This window comes from Colobus angolensis, unplaced genomic scaffold (genome assembly GCF_000951035.1).
Source record: "Colobus angolensis palliatus isolate OR3802 unplaced genomic scaffold, Cang.pa_1.0 Scaffold230, whole genome shotgun sequence".
NCBI classification, from domain to species: Eukaryota; Metazoa; Chordata; class Mammalia; order Primates; family Cercopithecidae; genus Colobus; species Colobus angolensis.
The window spans coordinates 1,101,838-1,123,426 of NW_012115489.1; the positions used below are offsets into that span (position 1 = coordinate 1,101,838).

The following is a 21,589-nucleotide window of genomic DNA, read 5'->3' on the forward strand; positions in this document are numbered from 1 at the left end:
GTATGTTTAGCTGGACTGGTCTCGTGTTGATAAGGATCATCTCTTCTTTCCTAAACTGGGGTTGAACTAACTTCAGAGGACTGGAACAGTTGGGCCTGCTAAAGCCTCAGAGACTTAATTGTGAGTTTCTGAAGTACCTGAAAAAATTGTATTTCTTCCTCTCACATGATTACTTTTCCAACAGCAAAGCTATCTAGTTCCTTGGCATCTCTCCCTTAGAGATGTTTGGATTTTATGACTTTCATCCGTACATGTTGAGTTTATCAACTCTCCACCAACAGTGGCTGGTGCAGTCACCTCATCTATCCAGTATCATTTACTAACTAAACAAAATCCATTTTATTCCCTAGAGCATTATCATTCTACTACTTTTTTTATGTGAATAAAGGAGGGTTATATATACACACACACACACATATGTATATATATGCTCACCACATATATATGTGGTGAGCATATATATACATATGTGTGTGTGTGTGTATATATATACTTGCTTAACTTTTATTTTAAGTTCAGGGGTATAAGTGCAGGTTTGTTACATAGGTAAATGTGAGTCATGGGGATTTGTTGTACAGATTATTTCATCACCCAGATATTAAGGCTAGTGCCCATTAGTTATTTTGCCTGATACTCTCTTTCCTCCCACCCACCACCCTCTGAAAGGTCCCAGTGTTGTTGTTCCTCTCTGTGTGTCCATGTGTTCTCATAATTTAGCTTCCACTTATAAGTGAGAACATGCAGTATTTGGTTTTCTATTCCTGCATTAGTTTGCTGAGGATAATAGCCTCCAGCTCAATCCATGTCCCTGAAAAGGATATGATCTCATTCCTTTTTATGGCTGCATAGTATTCCATGGTGTATATATACCACATTTTCTTTATCCAGTCTATCATTGATGGGCATTTAGGTTGATTCCATGTCTTTACTATTGTGAATAGTGTTGCAATGAATGTAGGCATTCATGTGTCTTTAAAATAGAATGATTTGTATTCCTTTGGGTATATACCCAGTAATGGGAGTGCTGGGTTGAATGATATTACTGCCTCTAGATCTTTGCGGAATTGCCACACTGTCCTCCACAATGGTTGAACTATTTTACTGTTCCATCTACAGTGTAAACTTGTTCCTTTTTCTCTACAATCTCACCAGCATCTGTTATTTTTTGACTTTTTGATAATAGTCATTCTGACTGGTATGAGATGGTATCTCATTATGGTTTTGATTTGCATGTATCTAATGGTCAGTGATGTTAAGCTTTTTTTCATGTGTTTATTAGCTGCTTGTATGTCTTCTTTTGCAAAGTGTCCGTTCATGTCATTTGCCCACTTTTTAATGGGGTTGTTTGTTTTTCTCTTGTAAATTTGTCTAAGTTCCTTATAGATGCTGGATATTAGACCTTTGTCAGATGCATAGTTTGTAAAAATTTTCTCCCATTCTGTAGGTTGTCAGTATACTCTGTTAACAGTTTCTTTTGCTGTGTAGAAGCTCTTTAGCTTAATTAGGTCCCATTTGTCAATTTTTGCTTCTGTTGCAATTGCTTTTGACATATTCATCATGAAATATTTGCCCGTGCTTCTGTCCTGAATGGTATTACTTAGGTTGTCTTCCAGGTTTTTATGGCTTTGGGTTTTACATTTAAGTCTTTAATCCATCTTGAGTTAATTATTGTATATGGTGTAAGGAAGGGGTCTAGTTTCTATCTTCTGCATAGGGCTAGCCAGTTTTCCCAGCACCATCTATCAAATGGGAAATCCTTTCACCATTGCTTGTATTTGTAAGGTTTGTTGCAGATCTGATAACTGGAGGTGTGTAGTCTTATTTCTGGGTTCTCTATTCCATTGGTCTATGTGTCTGTTTTTGTGTTTTGATTACTGTAACCCTGTATAGTATAGTGTAGTTTGAAATCAGGTAGTGTGATGTTTCCAGCTTTGTCCTTAGATTTTATTGTTCTTGTCATTTTTATTATTATTTGAGAGTGGGAGGAGGTGGAACATTCTAAAATTACTTTTAAATCTATTAAGGTCTTTAAGGTTTCTTAACTATGCTTACAGACTATTAATAATATTTGTGTTACTTATTTTAATAGTATTGATTTGCTATTCCATGGCTACTTTCTATTAAGTATTGCTGTGGAAAATACTGATTTTGTTTCTACTTCTTTGGCTGCTCCTTCTCAGGAGCAGGGTCATTGTCTTTACAGGCTCATTGTTCTTTTATATCAAAACATTTATTGACAGATTCCTCAAAGCTTCATCTTAGGCTGCCTTATTTTCTTTTCTATGTTACTTCTCAGACAGCTGCATCCACAACCATGGTGGTGTATTTACTGCAACAGACAGATGACTCATGCAGTTATGCCTCTGTCCTCTGAGATGAAGGGCCATAGTTTTAGTATTCCTTGACATCTGTGGTCGTATGTCTCAGAGACACTTCATATTCAACATGTTCCAAGCCAAATGTATGACCTTTTCTATGCAACTAGTCTTTTTCAGTGTTCCATATCTCAACAAATGGCATCATTATTTATCAAATTGTACAAGCCTGAAACCTCAGGGTCCACTTGAAAATTGCTTCACCCTTATTCTTCCATACCCAAAACATCCACTAAGTGCTATCATTTTCATGCATTAAATTTCTCTTCATTGTGTCCATTTTCCTCTATGTCTACACTACCATCCCTGGTTTCTACTGCAGTACTACTACTGCAGTGGTTTCCTTCATCCATTTTTAGTGGTTATGAATTGGTGACCAAAAACTGGAGAGTGTAAGAATATAACATTATATATGTTCCTTAAGTCAACCCTAAGTTGTACTCTTTCACCCCAACTCTGCACACAGAGAATGTACAATTCCCCAAGTTATAAGGGCCAAGCCATCTTGGAAACACTGTGGTCATCAGATGCAAGCCCAGTCCTATTGAGACCTCAGCTACTGCAGCCCACATGTCCCCTCAGTGGCACAGAAAACTTTGGGGAAGCTGCTCCAGCCTTTTTTGGTCTCCCATATAATCCCCTCTGAGGCTTCATTGCCCCCCTTCATTGCCTGGGCTCTGGCCACATTGGTTTGCTCTGAGATCCTTGAACAAGTCATTTCTTCTACTTTGCCCCTCTTTCCAAGTGCCTTCACCCAATTAATACTTGTTTTCAAAACTCCATGCATATGCCCCTTCTTGTCTAGGTCAGGCCCCTGTTATATAACCTCATACCCCACGGTCTTGCCCCAATGACACTTGTCATAGTGTGTACTTATACATGTATTTGTGTGACTCTTTGACTGTTTAGGCATGTAAAGTCCATGAGGGCAGGACCACATTTGCTCTTGCTCATGAAATAAAGAAAGAAAAAAAACAAGGAAAGAAGAAAGGAAGAAAGGAAGGAAGGAAAGAAGGAAGGAAAAGGAAAGGAAAGGAAAGGAAAGGAAGGAAGAAAAAGAAAGAAAGAGAGAGAGAGGGAGGGAGGGAAAGAAAGAAAGAAGAAAGAAAGAAAGAAAAGAAAGAAAGAAAGAAAGAAAGAAAGAAAGAAAGAAAGAAAGAAAGAGAAAGAAAGAAAGGAAGGAAGGAAGGAAGGAAGGAAGGGAAAGAAAGAGAGAAAGGGAGAAAGGAAGGAACAGAGAGGAAGGAAGGAAGGAAGGAAGGGAAGAAGGAAGAAGGGCTGCGCATGATGGCTCACACCTGTAATCCCACTACTTTGGGAGGCCGAGGCAGGTGGATCACAAGGTCAAGACTTCGAGACCAGCCTGGCCAACATGGTGAAACCCCATCTCTACTAAAAATGCAAAAATTAGCCAGGGGTGGTGGCGTGCACCTGTAATCCCAGCTACTTGGGAGGCTGAGGCAGGAGAATTGCTTGAACCCAGGAGGCGGAGGTTGCTGTGAGCTGAGATCGCCCCATTGCACTCCAGGTCTAGATGACAGAGCAAGACTCCATCTTGGGGAAAAAGACAGGAAAGAAAGAGAGAGAGACAGAGAGAAAGAGAAAAAGAGAAAAAGAGAGAAAGAGAGAGAAAGAAAGAAAGAGGAAGGAAGGAGGAGAGAGAGAAAGAAAACGAGGGAGAAGAACTTTGTGTTTTTCTTTCAATTTTTTGAGGGTTTTTGTTTTGTTTTTAGATTAAATCTGCTAATCTCTTCCTTTGAGGTAACTGCAAAAGTATTCTGTATTAAGACAGTTCCTGATTTCAAATTTCTGTGCTAACTACTATTATTATTAATAATTAATTGCAATAATATTTAATGTTTTTTGAGCTTTACTTTGAGTCAAGCATTATACTATGTTTGTTGCAAGCATGTATAAAATAATTCTTGCAATGACCATAAGTGGATACCATCTTTATTTACATTTTACACATCAGGAAATTGAAGATTAGAAGGCTTAAAGTCACACAGCTTCTCAGCGGTGTAGCAGGGAGCAAGGCCAGCTTGATCAGATTTTAGAGTCCAAGCTCATAACCACTGAGATTTACTACCTCCCACAGGCTTCCTTTTTCCTTTTCCTCCTTCTTTTTTTATGGCTGCAACCCACTTAGCTGTAATGAGACAGGAAATTGTGGTGGCTTTGGCAGAGGATTGATGGTAGAGATAGAAAAGGAGAAGGAAGACTAAGCTGGATGAAGTAAGGGAGAGGAATAGAGGAAGGGAGGGAGGGAGCGGGGAAGGGAGGAAGAGAGAGAGGGATATGGGGAGACAGGCAATGGCAGCAACCAGGGTTGAAAGCTATACTATTACTGGTAGGAACATTCTACCATTCTCTTAAAGGTTTTTATTCCTCACATCCTAAATATTTCCAGGTGTTTCGGAGAACTCTGTAGTAAACCAACCTCATGATCCATTTTTGTGTCACCCTCTCCATAAATTCTCATCAGATATTTCTGCTCTCTTAGATTCATTTTTCCTCTGAATTCTTCACTTCATGAATCATGTCATAAAGCTTTGTACTTAAATTGTACTCTTTCTCCATGAAAACAGGGTATACAGAATAACACAAGAATAACAAACTCTGGTGTAATTCCTGAATCTGTCAAATGTACAGAATTGACCTTAGTGATCATCCAGCTTAACCCCTTTCCCAACAAAAATGAAATAAGCACACAAAATAAAATAGCAATAGCAAAACAAATGGTGGACCTTACACAGCAATCCATTGTCACACATCTAGTCATTTATGAATAGTATCATAATAGGAAATATTTGTTTTGATGAGATGGTTTGGTAATTTTTCTGGGTATACTAAGTACTCTTAATATCCTGACTTTGAGGAAATGGAGACATAAGGAGACTAATGACTTGCCCAAGATCTCACAGCTAGTGCTTGAATTCTATATAAAATCTAGGGCTTGAACTCGACCATAGCTCCTCCAAAGCCCAAGTTTACTTCCGTTTGATACTCACTGGGTTGTTACAGGAGGCAAGTCTTTTTCCTAGAGCAGGCTAGCATATAACTAAATTTCTCAAGAAGCTGGCATAGCTATCTGAAAAGCAATATTGGGTCATCTGAATCCCACTAATTAAGTATTATGTTATCCTCAGCTTAGCTGGACTGCGTTCAGCCTTTGTACCTTGTGTGAAGAAAAGATTCCCTAAACAAAATAATAGTGCACTAAGGAGAGGACGATAACAAGCTAAGTGTTTCATTGCTTTCTACATACATAGATGTTCCTACAAATGAATGCCATCAGCTTATTAAGGCTGTAACCATAGAGGGTTTGTAATTAACACATTTAACACATGTTGGCAAATACGTTATATTCTCAAGCCAGTATAATCAGAGACTTTCTAAAATATTTTCTAAGTATAAATCGGTATTATAGAACTCTCCCATTGAAAGACAAAGGGCAATGACTATAGCAGATGTATCCAAGTTGACACTCTGGAGGTGGGAGTGAGGGGTCAGCTATGCTAATGGTCTGGCACAGACTTGCCTGTTTCTGTCTGATCCCTATTTGCAACCAGTGAACTCAGGACTTCTTTTTGAAGGCTGAAGATCTAATTCCTCATTAATCCAAATTGGGCTTTCCCCAGTTAGATCACTTCTCACTGTATTATGCTTTGTTGATAAGATAAACTGAGAGTGGGATATTTCCAATATTGTCTTTGCCATCGTACTCAGTACTAATGTATTAAGAAAAAAGTGTTCATTCATGATTAATTTTTTTCCTGGTGTGAGAAGAGGTTTCATTCTACTGAAAGACGTTTTGGCTATTGAAATGATGACATTATTTTTATTTGATTTTGTTCTAGTGACTTAAAAATATGTTTTTACCTTTTTAGGCTTTGGCAAAACAAGCCAAGATTGATTTTGAAGAACAGTTCCTTAAAGAAAAGAGATTTCATGATCAGATTGCTGTGGAAAGAGCTCAAGCTCGTTATAAAAAGCATTATTCAATATGTGCAGAAATTTTGGATCAAATAGTTGATTTGTCCACTAAAGTGGCAGACTATCGAATGTTGACAAATAAGTAAGTATTTTTTTTTAATAACATAGTAGAGACACGATAGAGAATGAGGAAGGATAAGATTGTAAAGTAGATACTAAGCTGATAAGTAAAGAGAGATACAAATGATTCATGAAAAGACTAAAAGGTGGGGTCCAGGAGACCTTGATTACTGACTTGACTTACTCACTGACTACTTTCATTTAAGATGCCTACATGCCTTTTTCCATACCTTTTATGAAAATTAACTCAAAGTGGATCATGGACTTAAATGTAAAACATAGTACTATAAAACTGTGAGGAAAAAATGGGAGACAATCTTTGGGCTCTATGACTAGGCAACAAGTTCTTAGACTTGACACCAAAAGCATGATCCATAAGAGGAAAACTTGACAAATTGGACTTCATTAAAATTAAAAAGTTTTGCTCTGCAAAAGACAAAACTTTATAGGTTGGACTTCTTCAAAATTAAAACTTTTTGCTTTGAAAAAGCTGAAAGGATGTATAGAACAGGAGAAGATACTTCAAACTGCCTATCCAACAAAAGACTAATATCTAGAATATATAAAGTATTCTCAAAACTCAACAATAAAAAATAAGGCAGCTCAAAAATAGGCAAAAGATATGAAAAGACATTTCACTGAAGAGGATATTCAGATGACAAATACACACGTAAAAAAATTCATCCTCAGTCATTAGAGAAATTCAAATTGAAATCACAATGATTTATCATTACACTCCTATAAGAATGGCTAAAATTAAAAAAAAAATGAGAACACCAAATACTGACACGGATCTGGAGAAAACCACCAATTCATTGCTGCTGAGAATGTGAAATGGTACAGCCCCTCTGGAAAACAGTTTGGCAATTTCTTAAAAAGCTGAATATGCAAATCCCATACAACCTAGCGATTACACTTCTGGGCGTTTATCCTAGAGAAATTAAGACTTAAATTCACACTAAAAATCTGTATAGAAATGTTTATATCACCTTTATTTGTAGTAACTTAAAACTGATAACAATTCAGATGTCTCTCAATAGGTAATAAAGTATGATACATCCATATCATGGAATATTGCTGAGAAATATAAAATAATACACTATTGATGCATGCCACAATCTGGATGAACCTCCAGATACTTACACGCTGAGTGGGAAAAAGCCAAAATGTTACATGCGCTATGATTTCATTTACATAACATTCTTGAAATAACAAAGTTATAGAAACTGAGAACAGATTAGTGATTGCCAGGGGCTAAGAATGGGGTGGAAGTGAGAGGGAAGTGAGTGTGGCTCTGAAAGGGCAACATGATAGGTTCTGTGGTGATGGAACGTTCTGTATCTTGACTGTATCAATGTTAATATCCTGGTGGTGATATTGTACTGTGGTTTTGCAAAATATTACAATCAGGAGATACTGGGTAAAGGGTATATGGATCTCCATATTATTTCTTACACCTAATGTGAACATACTATTACCTCAAAATAGAAAGTTTAATTTTAAAAATCAAAGTATATCTAAACAGCAACAGAATAACATGAAAGTGAGATAAATGATTCATGGAGACTACTAGGTGTGAACCCTGAAAACTTGAGACAGGTCTCAGTTACTTAGAAAGTTTATTTTACCAAGGTTGAGGACGTACCTGTGACACAGCCTCAGGAAGTCCTGACGACATGTGCTCAAGGTGGTCAGGCCACAGCTTGGTTTTATACATTTTAGGGAGACCTGAGACATCATCAATACGCAAGAAGTAAGTGTATTAGTTCCATCTAGAAAGACGGAGACAGCTCAAAGCAAGGCCCACCCACTGGGGGCTTCCAGGTCACATATAGGTGAGAGACGGAAGGCTGCATTCTTTTGAGTTTCTGGTAAGTCTTTCCAAAGAAGGCAATCAGAATTTGCATCTATCTCTGTGAGCAAAGGGATGACTTAAATAGAATGGGAGGCAGATTTGCCCGAGTGGTTCCCAGCTTGAAACGGCCCAAGATATTTTCCTTTCACATAAGCTAAAGCAGACTCACGCTGGTAATCCCAGCACTTTGGGAGGCTGAGGCGGGTGGATCATGAAGTCAGGTGTTCAAGACCAGCCTGGTCAAGATAGTGAAACCCCATCTCTACTAAAAATACAAAAATTAGCTAGGCACGGTGGCAGGTGCCTGTAATCCCAGTCACTCGAGGGGCTGAGGCAGCAGAATCGCTTGAACACGGGGGAAGGAGGTTGCGGTGAGCAGAGATCACGCCACTATACTCCAGGCTGCGTGACAGAGTGAGACTCCGTTTCAAAAAAAAAAAAAAAGCAGACCACATAGCTGGAATTTCCAGACTAACTTATATAAAGTCAACAGAACTCATTCTGAAATGGAAAGTATAATACTGCTTCTAAAGCAGCCTTTTTTTTTTTTGATATAATAGCATTTTTTCCTCACTGTTTTATTTTGAATTAATAATTGCTTCACCAGATCAGGCTGATCTGAAGTGAGCTGACGGAATTTGAATCCTCTAAAAAAACTGAATTGCTAGCCCAAAAGTATGCATGGAATCTTAATAATGTCAGCTAACAAGGGAGGTGTTCAGGGACCCAGAAGCCATAGCAGGTGATTTTCTTATTCAGGAGCCTCAGTGGATCAGGTGGGGAATGGCAAGGTCAGAATCTTGAGGAAAAGGAGAAGTTTGGCAAGAACATGGAGACCAATATTCTATATGACTAGAGAAGCTATTTTAAAAATGTTCCTACTTTTGCCATTTTGTCCGTTTCTATCCTCATATCCTTAAAAGTGAAAAGAATTTTACGGTAAAGGTCAGATAGCTAAGGTTTTTTCCTTCTACAGTTTTTTTTTCAAAATACATGGACTACTTTAATGGGTTGCAATCGTGAAGCCATAGAATGTCTACAGATGTCATAGTAAGTCATATTGAAAGAGAATGTTAAAAGGTTTTTAGGAGGAAACAGGTAATTTTGGGGATTTTTAAAGCCCTAATAAGTGGTGGAGAAAGCAAAACGGAGAAGTACCTGAATACGAGGTTTGTCAGGAGTTCAAGACCCCTGAACACACAGCCTTTTAAACAGGAAAAGTTGTTAGGTCTGTACCCATTAAATAATAGCTCCTCATCCCCTCCAATCCCCAGCCGCTGATAATCTCTATCCAACTTGATGTCCCTGAATTTGTTTCTTCTAGGTACCTTATATAAGTGGAATAATACAATAGTCATCCTTTTTGTGTCTGGCTTATTTCGCGTAGCATAATGTCTTCAAGGTTCCATTCATGTTGTAGCATGAATCAGAATGAAATACTACTTTTTAAGTTGTAATTTCAAGTTCTAGTCCAACTGTTTGTGATCACGTCAGGACATTTCGCACATCTTGTCCTGAAACAATTTTCCCATCACTCTTTCCTTGCTGCCTCCTAAGCATTCTTTAGGCCTCAGCTTGGCAATCATTTCTTTAAAGAGACCTTCCTGGAACCAACAAGTTAAGTTGAGTCATACTGTTATACTTTCCTATTGTATAATTCTTGTTCAGAACTTTCATTTATTTATGCAACTATTTTTTGCCCTTATTTCCCAGAGTCTGCTATTTAAAGCCAGGTATTCCAGTTGCTATTATATTTCTAGTGGCTAATAAAATGTTTGGAACTTAGTGGGTTTGAAGAATGATTGTTACTTTATGCCACGGGTTCTTTAAACTTTTTTATTGACTGTTTCATAGCAGAACAATATCTCTAAAAATAGTGAGCACAGTCAGAACACTTAGGTTCCTTAATTCTCAGCTCTGATGTCAGCTTACTATGCAACCTTAGGAAATTATTTAAATGCTCTGGTATCAGTGTCCTCCTGTGCAAAATGAACAAACTGAGTGCTTTTCAAGGCCCCTTTAAGAGAACATTAGGTTTACATTTTGTAAATAATTTGTAACAGAAAAATCTAATATATATTAGTCTTATTGTCATTGCACATATGGTAACCTTTAAGATCATTTTTCAGTAATTATTTCTGTTTGATGAAAGTGAGCTAATTTACATAAATATAATAAAAATACCAATGTTTAAAATCTATATTTGACTAACCATTGATTCATCTCTACCTTTTCTTTGTGCAATAGCCTGATTCCATATAAGTTGATGCATGATTGGAAGGAACTATTTTTTAATGCAAAACCCATATATGAACAAGCCTCTGTTAAGACACTACCTGCTAACCCCTCAAGAGAACAACTTATAGAACTGGAGAAAAGGGACTTACTAGATACCAATGATTATGAAGAATATAAGGTACCTACTGATATGAAATAATTAGAATGCTACATAATAAATCCTTTTTCTTTAACATTAATTTTGTGATATTCCTTATTTCATTTCTACTAATAAAAATAGGCATGTTTTGTTTGCATTTTCCCTTGTTTTAATTTGTATATTTGTGCTACTTTTTAGCTGCTTAAACTATACATAAGCTATTATCTATTGTTACTAGTAATCTTAGGGGAGTGGTCTGAAAAAACATCAAGCATAGTAATTGTCTAAGTAGACAGATTTCAGAATTTTTAAAATGCTTTAATTTATTTATTAGCATTTTTCTTTCTATGGGCTGTCTACTTTGGCTTCAAAAACCATTGTTAAAATGTATTTCTTTTGTAATCGATCTAAATAATAGATTTTTTTACAGGCAAAATGAAAAAGGAGGAGGTCTGGGTTTTATGAATAGCATAGATTAAAACAATCTTTTCTTCAAAGATTGAAATAAAAAGTATCAGGTGCCAACTGTGATTCTTAGAAGAACTATTGTAAACGCTTTGAGATTAGACAGACTAGAGCTACATTATTGAAATTGCCAACTACTAACTGTGCAACCTTAGGTGACCAGTTCCTTAAGGGCTAATAGATTTCCACTTTTCAATTTATGGAAAGGGAATACTACTATACCTACTTCATTTAAAATAACATGAGTTAAACACAGCTGAGTGCACTTCATGTTGGATGCATGTAATACATATCCATTTCTTTCCTCACCATCCTACTCTCCCCATCCCACTCCACCTCACCCTTAGAAGTAAAGGTGTAACACTCAAAGCTTTTGGATAGAAGTTTTGAGTGGATCAACATCAATGGAATGAGGAGTGAGGCTTTTTACTAGAAAAATTACAAAATGAGTCCCAGAAGTTCAGTAAGTGCAACATGAAAAAAATCTATGGAAAGATGATTTGACCTAATTATTCACTGATAGTAAATACTCAACAAAGGTTTGTGGAACAAAGAGTGAATAAAATGAATAAATTACAATGAACAAAGAAAAGTGCAAAATAACACTAATAAGTAAATATTACAAGAAGATAACCTTGTGGTTAAAAGATAAGGAAATAATATGAGATTATGAGAAGTTAAATGTACACTATATTTTAATTAAATGAATCTATATTTGTAGCACTAAGAGAATTATTATTAAGGATTGATTAGAACCTTAAAAGATATATGTGGATGTTTGTTTTGTATGGTTGTAAAATATACTAAACCTATTACATCCACTTAAAGTATAATGCCATGTAATAAAATGCTTTGACAGTATCAAACTATGTTAAAGTATTTCTTTCCATTGTAAATTAAAAGTCATTTTATTTGACAGACTTTACTCGTTCATCGAATGTTTATTTCTAAATTACTTCTTAAACAGCTCAATCTCTATTCTTGTTGCTCTTACAAATCAGGAGACCTAGTAGGCTGCAGCTTAGCAAAGATTTTTGTCTCTCTAGCTATTTTCCTTGTATGAGAAATGGTTACCACAGGAACATGCTTGTCTTACCCACATCCTGAAGCAGATGATGCATTTCTTTTGCAGGAAATTGTAAATTTTTGTTAGGAGTTTGTGATCATCTAGCAATGCACTTTATTTTGTGTATTGACTTTGCTGTTTTTCTGGAAATGAAAATTACCTTAGGATTTATAATACGTTTTCACAAGCTCTCTCTGATACCATAATGGAAAATATGCCATATACAGGTTTTAGGATGTACTGTAAGCTATTATACTGTCATTCTTTATTTTTAGACCTTTGGTCTCTTCAAGAACTTGTCCTAAATGTTCCTACATACAAGTAAAAAATAAATGTTTCAACTTGTAAAATATATTATCTGGCTTAAATAGTCTATCACAAGACGCAGAGGGGCAGTGCATCCTGGCTTATCTAAAAGAAACAGTGGTCCACATTTGTCATTATTAAATTTGTTTAGGAGTTTTAATGCAAATATATTACTCAGAAATTAATAGATTTGCTTGAACATAATAATGTTCATTATAATGTTATTGAACATTATATATAATGAACATTATGTATAATAACATTTAAATTATGTTGAATGTTATTCAATAATGATATTCAATAACCTTCAATAACATTATAATGAACATTATTATGTTCAAGCAAATGTATTATTCAGAAATTAATCTTCAAAAAGTTTATATTCTTAGCATACTTAATTGATGTCCATACCCCCTACCTTTAAAGAACTGACAGTTCCCAGTTTTGAGTCTGTGCTTTTAAAAGCCTATATTCTGTTAGAATAAGCTATTATGCTTAAACTTTTTAAATATTGTACCTAGAAATTGCAATTAAAACAGATGTTTGCTTATGTACATGTCATATGTAGCTGCCAAAAATTTGACGCTTGTTTCTTAACGTTATTCCCTAAATCATCACACTCTGTTTATATGAGAATGACTGAATATGAGGGAACTCTAGCCCAGTGGCTAGAAATAACATTTCTCTCTCCCAGGAAAGAGGCAAGAACAGCATCATGGAGCAGCCAGACCTCTCTGGGGTTCCTAGGCAACTACCGCAGCATAACAACATTGAGTTATTTAGTAGAGTGAGGCAGAGCCCTGAAAGCCGAATGGACCGTAGATAGCAGGCTAAGCCAGGAGGCCCGGTTCCTCTAGTGCAGCTGGCAGCACAGCCCCACACAGCAGCCAGTGGTTCTCAATCATGCAGTGGATGCCTGCCGGTGAACCTCAAATTCCCCCTAATGCAAATTCTTTCGATGGGTCTTACTAGCACATGAGTTGCAATTCACAGCATTTCACTTTTATATAAGCTGCTTACTAGCAATTACTAGTTGAATGAGTTTAAGAGTTACTAAAATTTAGTGTTCAGAAACTAAAATTAGCTCATGGCTATGGTTTCCTGAAGATTTGGATTTTTCTAAGAAGTCCCTGCCACAAAGCACTTAACCATTTTCAGAGCTCTACTGTGCATGCCCACAACCAAGTGATAGTTGGAATTTCTATAATTTGGAGGAAGGATGTTTCATTTCCAGGACATCATCCATGTTGTCTTAAGTTGTTCATGATTTTTAATTGCTGCTATTTTTTGCCTTTAATGGCAAATTACTGTTTAAGTTCATGATCATGTGAGCTTGTTGTGGTTATGATTTTCCATCAACTAGACTTTAAGATGTGGTTGTATATGTTATGTTTTGACATCTGTACGCCTGTCACTATAGCACATGTATGGATACCTACCCCCCAATTTTTTTACAATAACATTTATTTCTACCAGGTCTTTTTCCACCAAAGAATAGAAATATGGGACTAAATGGGCCATGGAGTTCTGTTGTTTTCCTGTCTCATCTGAATTGTTTGGCCCAAAGACATCCCTGGATCATTGACCCAAGAACAGAGAGAGATTTTAGTAGATGAATGTTAAGGGCATGTGAATCGATCAATTTTTTACATTCAAAACATATACATTGCATTGATCAGCTCAGGCTGCTATAATAATACACCATAGATTGGGTAGTTTAAACAACAGGAATTGATTTTTCATAGTTCTGGAGACTGAGAAGCCCACGATTAAGGTGTTAGCCAGTTTGGCTCCCCAGTGAGAGCTTTCTTCCTGGCTCACAGAAGACTGCCTTCCTGCTGTGTTCTCACAGGGCAGAAAGAGAGGGAGTGAGCTTTTGTCTCTTTTCTTCTTATAAGGAAACTGATCTCATCATGGGAGCCCCGCCCTCATGACCTCATCTAAACCTAATTGCATTCCACGGGCCTAGCCTCCAAGTACCATCACATTGGAGGTTAGGGCTTCAACATATGGATTTGGGGGAGACACAAACATTCAGCCCATAATATATGCATTATTCAGGATCCTTACAAAATGTCGCAATGTGGAAACTTACTACTAAAGTATAGGAACTTTTAATTTCACATGAAGTTGCTTGTTTTATGGCCTCTTCTGTTTCTTGCCAAGAAGTCTTAAATTTTCTTGTCTTTTGACTATGAAGATACTTCTATTGATGAACCTGAGCATTAATTCTATTTTAATTAGCCATTTTAATATAAATATATATAATTGCATTGTGTAGTACTGGAGGGCCCTGAAAAATATGATGGTTTCATCTTTTATTTTCAGATATGGAGGAATACAGCTGACCTCTAAGTGGACAGAGTAAGCACTTGCTTATATGATGGAGGCTGAGATATTCTCTAAGGCTATTCTATTGTAAAAATTCTGCCTGTCATTGCACTCAATGCCTCATAATATCATTCATTTGAATTAAGACACCAGCACTTCCTAAAATACAAACATTTCTCAAGATAGGCAATAAGAATCATGATCAGCCTCCAAAATAGAAAGGAGCTGGGAAGGAAGTTTGATGTTGAAAGGAATATTCTCATATCATTCTAGTTTACTTTTTAAGAATGTGCCATTTCATACCTACAGTTTCTTTTCTCCATTTGTTTACAGTTTTACTTCTAACTCCCCAGATTCCTTCACTAATGGTAAGGCTATCTAAATGGCTTTTTTAGACTACGCCTCATTGTATCTTGGTTGGGTAGGATACTTTTTTTTTTCTTCTTTTTTTTTTTTTTTTTTTGAGACAGAGTCTCACTCTGTCACCCAGGCTGGAGTGCAGTGGCGCAATCTCGGCTCACTGCAAGCTCTGCCTCCCAGGTTCATGCCATCCTGCCTCAGCCTTCCCAGTAGCTGGGACTACAGGCGCCCGCCACCACGCCCAGCTAATTTTTTGTATTTTTAGTAGAGATAGGGTTTCACCATGTTAGCCAGGCTTCTTATCTGTAGTAATCAAACACACTGATTCTAACTTACAGAGCAGAGCATCAATGTATTGGTTTTCAAAGAGGGCTCTAGTTTCCCTAGGTCCATGGTTGCCAGGAAACAAGGCTATTTTCTAATGGTTGTAGGCCAAGGATTTCACAGGGCTTGACAGAGGTCTGGGACTTGTGTCTATGGAATAGGAGAAATAGAAGATGAACTTGGGTCATGTGAAGGATATTTGGCTTCAAATTATTAACACTGGAGATAAGGTAAGTTCATTTGAAGACCATGGTAGAAATAGTTGAATTAAGGTATCAAGTTCAAGACATTAGACCAGAATTGAGAAATGGTTTCCAAAAAGTTGGTAGCCAGATAGAAGTGGAATGGGATGTGAGAAGGACAAAGCCAAAGAGAGGAGTCCTGGATGACTGACGTGAATAAGATCAGAGTGATTGTCCACCACTCATTTTTATTTGTTCTTGATCACATAGAGAGAAGGCAACCCTCTTCCAAGCTGCCTCCTCTGTGGGACCAGGGAAACAGAAGGTGGTCAGGGCTTTTCTGGGCTTTCTTCACAGAGTTTTGGGTTTGTTCTCTACCTACTTTGGCAACTACAAGAGCCAGCTTCTATGCATCAAGCCCACTTTCTCTTCAATCAATTCCTTGGAATTACCAGCTAAGATTTTAGAGTTGGCTATAAACTTTTAAATTTTAAAACTATAGGCTGGATGCGGGAGCTCACACCTGTAATCCCAGCACTTTGGGAGGCCAAGGCAGGCAGATCACTTGAGATCAGGAGTTCCAGGCCAGGCTGGCCAACATGGTGAAACCCTGTCTCTCCTAAAAATACAAAAATTAGCTGGACATTTTGGCGGGCACCTGTAATTCCAGCTACGTGGGAGGCTAAGGCACAAGAATCCCTTGAACCCGGGAATCGGAGGTTGCAGTGAGCCAAGATCGTGCCACTGCACTCCCGCCTGGGTGACAGAGCAAGACTCTGTCTCAAAAGAAAAAAAAAATTTTAAAGCAATGTCTTAAGAGATAAATATAGGAAGGACACAATGGGATTTGTAATCTTGAAAACTTGAATGGATCCAAGAAAGTGTTTAATTTTTAATTTGGCTCAGATGTGTAGGACTGAGAACCATAAACTCTCCCACCTAAAAGACCCCCAATGCCACCACTCCTGTCCATTGTCAGGAATTGTCAGCCATATTTGGTACAGCGGGCCTATAGTAGTCTTTGACACATTGGTCGGTGTCACCTCTAAGCTTTCTGGGGGTGGCTTATACCTCTTTGAGGTATCAATCTTAGCAGTGAAATAAAGAGGGTGGTAATAGTCATTATAGAAGAGGGTATTCCATGTGAAAAAATACTGTGTGAATTTTGCAGTTACCAGATAGGCAGAACAAGTCATAATGCCTATGTATTTTGTGACACCAGAGAAATTCCAACCAAATCTATCTTTCTTACTATCCCTGGCTAAGTAATAGCAGTAGACAGGTGAATTCAGATGTAGATGCTTCTGGAAAAGTTTCTTTAAATAGTAAGACCATGAAAAGTACTGTAAAAGTGATCCTGAGGTAGGCTGCCACTCCCTGATGAATAGAGCATAGTTTAAGCAGTTGGGGAATGACATTTACTGTTTTTATAAGGATAGCCACCACCACTAGAATTGTTTGGTGGCCCCAGAACAGGGAGAAATCTGATATGAAGTCCAGGGTGATTCAGTCTCAAGGGCACTTGGGGAGCAATACAGTGACCTTAGAGTCTTATTTTTTGTTTGTTTGTTTGACCCAGGCAATTGTGCTTTGAAAAGCACTGGGCTGCTGTAATTCTCAGTGTGCCACATTCAATGCCTTGGAAGGGCCATGGTGGCTTTCCAGGAATACAGAATGGAACAAGGAGTAGGAACCTATCATTTTGGGGTGACTGAACTACTTTTCCGCTGATCCCCTGAGTGAGTCACTTCGAGCACAGTTAGAAATCAGAGTGCTAAGCAGAAGCCCCTACCCATTGTTTGCATCTGGTCACTGAATTTCAGCAGCAGTGAAATGTAAGTTTTTAACAGAGAGGATCTCCCATAATGGCCTAGTGTCAGTTACCTATGGTAATCAGACCTGCAGTCAGCCCAGTGATTCTGGCTGCTTGATATATTATTAATTTGTAGCTCAGTGTTTCTAAAAAATAAACCTGTCACTGTTGAGCTTTCTGAGCTTCTGAATATGTGACAAGCTGGAGTGATTGGATTGCATCGTGAGGTGCCAGGCTCTCTCCAGTGTGGGCCTGCAGGCCTTGACAGTGACCACTGTCACACACTGAGTAACTGACTGTGGCCAATGTAAATTTCCCTCCAAAACCAAGCATAAGGTAGATGCAGTCTACTGCCCTTGGTCTTCTTTTGCAATAGGCTAAAATTAAAAATGCCTGTTTTCGTACCATTAGATTAGGGCAGACTGAGGAAGGCTACTCCTAGAACAGAAGTGACCAGATTACTGAGTGAAAGGCATTATTGAATCAGGTCAAATTCATTAGATTTCCTGATGATCCAGAATTAACCATGGTATGGAACCATAGGCAAGGCATTGGCCACCCACAGTCTGCTTCTAGCCAGAACACTGTTCAGCTCAGCATGGGGCTCCACATGGCAGATGAAGTTGAGCTAACCTCTGCCTTTCCCTTGATAGTGCAGACTCTGCATTTCCTGGCAATAGATATGACCTTCTCTCTAGAGGTGCACCCACCCTGCCAATGTCAGTGAAAGATAGACACCCCTGCCCACTGGCTCCTCTGGAATCTGAAGGCCAGAGTGTCTGGTAGAAAGATTTGTCCAGGTAGCTAACCGTATGCTGACCTGACTGGAGGTCAAGTGACCTAACAAGGCTTCCAGGCTCACATAACAGGGTCAATTCATCTTCCAAAGTTGTTCTAAGTCCTTGAAACTGGGCCCCAACACAGAGCCCATTTCCTGGCAGCTCCTGGATAAAAGGACAGAATTCAGCTGCTCTTCAGCTAATCATCCTCTCTTCTCTCTGCCTTTTTATCTAAGGCAGTATGTGGCAGCATCAATCTTTTCCACTGTCACATGGCTATCAAACAGGTCCCATACAGTGTTCAAGAAACCCTGTGGGGATGCCAGATTACATTGCTGAACTCCCCTTAGGGAAGATAAATAACCACACCTTCTGCCTCTTCTAAGAAACCTGGTAAGTTATTATAAATGTTTAAGTCTGAATAAAATTCAGGCAGTTCTTCCAGATTTCCTCAGGGTTTGGGGGTAGTTGGAGGACAGAAAGTCCTGGAAGAGATGACAACAGAGGCTCTAAAAGTGAAAGTGTTACCTTATTACTTTCCCATGGAGTATGGCTTCATTCTGAGTGCCATATTCCCCAGGCACAGTAACTGAAATATAGCCACTAGACTTTTCATTCTACCCTAGCAATAGGTATACTTCTGTAATATTTTATTCCCTGTGGTAGGAGACCAGGACAGACACAGCCGGAAGGTCAGCTAGGAGATACAGTGCCAGGGGTTTAATTCTTAGAACTGGAACCAAGACAGTCAAGATAATTTCCCTGATGTGGCCAGAAACAGGAAGAGACAGAGGTGGGATCAAGCCAAGTCCTTTGAGCATGCCAGTGATGGAAACTGAGATTGGGTGAGAACCAGACTAGAAAATGAAAACAAAGCTGGCAGGTTGGAAGCTAGGCAGAACTAGAACAGAACAGGACACACATTAAAGGCTTGGAAGCAAAGTGAGGAGGTTCTAGGCAATTGCCACAAATAGAGCTAGAACATCTGCAGCTTGTTTTTCTCCTCTGCCAGTCATGTGGAACACAGCTGGGTCATACTAGTCTAGGATACCCAAAGCAAATACCTAGTTAGGAATACAAAATTAACCAGGTCACAAACAGCTTCCGCCATAGAGCAGATTGTACCTACCCATTGACATGGGCTGTTCTTTCCCACTCCAGGACTCTGGACTCAGCCCAGCTTGGATCTTTAGGACCTGCCAGCTCCTGACTGTTTTAAACCTGACTTCTTTCCTGTCTAGTTTTCTGGCATCTTGCAGGCTGCTTATTTGAATTTCTAACCAGTTCTAATCTATTGCTACTATGTTCAAGTGTGACAGATCTCTTCCCAAACATGAATTCACTTGGAAAAACTATTTTCAACCATAGGATTTTTGGTAATGTGAATATAGTCAATGTTCTCAAGGGATTTATTTTTCCCTAAATGATGTTACCCATTTGTTTTAGGTGATTTAGGGATATTTCTATTTAAAAAATTAAGACTTGTCCTCCATCTTTCCTGTGAGATAAAACATCAGAAAATTGAAATACTTTAATTTGTTTTTATACCTAAAAATGGCATTACAACACCTCTCTCCTCCCTGTTAAGTCTCTGGCATAGTTTGTTAGAAAGACCCAAATTAATAAATTGTTTTTCATATATTGCATCTTAAATGAAATGCTTTTTGCTGACCAAAAAAAAGAGACGCCTTAATTTAACAGAAATGCACACTTTAAATCATACTGCAGGTTGTTACTTCGGGAGATGCTTACTATATTAGCTAATTTCACCCGTGGTATGTGGACTTTTGCTAGTTTCTGTCTATGAGGATTATACTTTCTGATCTTGTCCCTAGTTTTGGGTTATGCCTATCTTTTCTGGAGGCCTAAGTCATCTTTGTACTTAGTTAAAATCACTAAAATTGAATTTCAATTTAGTCAGTCACTTATTCCGTTCACATATATTGAGCCTATAGTACTGATTAATTCATTCATTCAATAAATAGATATCTATTGAGTGTCTACTTCTACCAGCACTGTTTTAGGTGTTGAAGATATAAAGTTAAATAAGACAGAGATCCTTCCCTCCCAGTGTTCATAGTTTAGTAGGGATGAGAGAAAAACCATTCCAGAGAATGATGCTGTGTGGATAAGAGTAGGAGGTTATGGGACACATTGGAAGGGATGAAATTCAGTTGATTTGTGAAGTATGAGTAGGCATCAGTTGATTTAAAGGTATTAGTGCAGAACGGACCTAACTCTATGAGCTGTGAGCTTAGATTCTTTTATCTTTGTATTTTTTCCATGGCTTCATTAAATTTCAAGCCTGTAGACCAAACTAAGCTTATGAAGTGTGTTTGGGTATCCTCAACTAAGAGTCACTTCCAGCATCCAGACTTTTTCAATAATCTGTGAAGATATCAATCTTGGTTATTTCTAACAATCTTCCAATGGAAACATGTAGACTGTGCAACAATTTAAAATACTATAAATGGGCAATTGGCTTGTCCCTGGTTAAGATATTATTTTCTGCCCAAGGGTTTGGGCTTGAGTTAATAAATTACCTAACCTCTCACTCTGGATACAATTTAACTATTTTTTTTTTCTGGATACAATTTAACTATTAATTTGTCTATTTTCCAATAAGCCTAAAATTTTATTGCATTTTGAATAATAATAATGTACCTGTTGATAAGAGTTTTTAGAGATTCACATGATAAAAAAATTTAAGACTAGCAATTGTACAAAATACAGTTTTCCAAAATACTAGAAAATAGGTAACCAATAACAAAAATCTAATAATACAAATAAAATCTAGCATATGAGTGAGCTGGTCTTTAAATTAATTATGACCAATTATGAGAAATTATACTGAGAATTATATTACTTTAAAAATATACTTTGACTCTCTAATTCTCTGAGTTGAGTCACTGTTAGTATAAAATTAAGAATTATGGCCAGGCATGGTAGCTCAAGTCTGTAATCCCATCACTTTGGGAGGCCGAGGCAGGCGGATCACAAGGTCAGGAGATCGAGACCATCCTGACTAACACAGTGAAACCTTGTCTCTACTAAAAATACAAAAAGAAATTAGCTGGGCGTGGCAGCGGGTGCCTGTAGTCCCAGCTACTGGGGAGTCTGAGGCTAATTTTTTTTTTTTTTTAAGAGACAGGGTTTCACACGTTGTCCAGGCTGGTCTCAAACTCCTGACCTCAAGCAATTTGCCACCCACTCCAGCACCCCCGACCCCAGCCTTCCAAAGTGCTGGGATTATGGGTGTGAGCCACCACACCTGGCCTCAGAACAGTGATTCTCAAACTT

At 37.9% G+C, this 21,589-nt stretch overlaps 1 protein-coding gene across 1 annotated transcript in view; it reads left to right on the top strand.

The window, feature by feature from the left end:
• SPEF2 (sperm flagellar 2) overlaps nucleotides 1–21,589 on the top strand; it is a 190,303-nt gene that overhangs the window by 42,769 nt on the left and 125,945 nt on the right. The window contains exons 9-10 of the mRNA XM_011944343.1: nucleotides 6,266–6,453; nucleotides 10,534–10,702. Coding sequence (XP_011799733.1) covers nucleotides 6,266–6,453; nucleotides 10,534–10,702 — 357 coding nt within the window. The remainder of the gene's footprint in view (nucleotides 1–6,265; nucleotides 6,454–10,533; nucleotides 10,703–21,589) is intronic.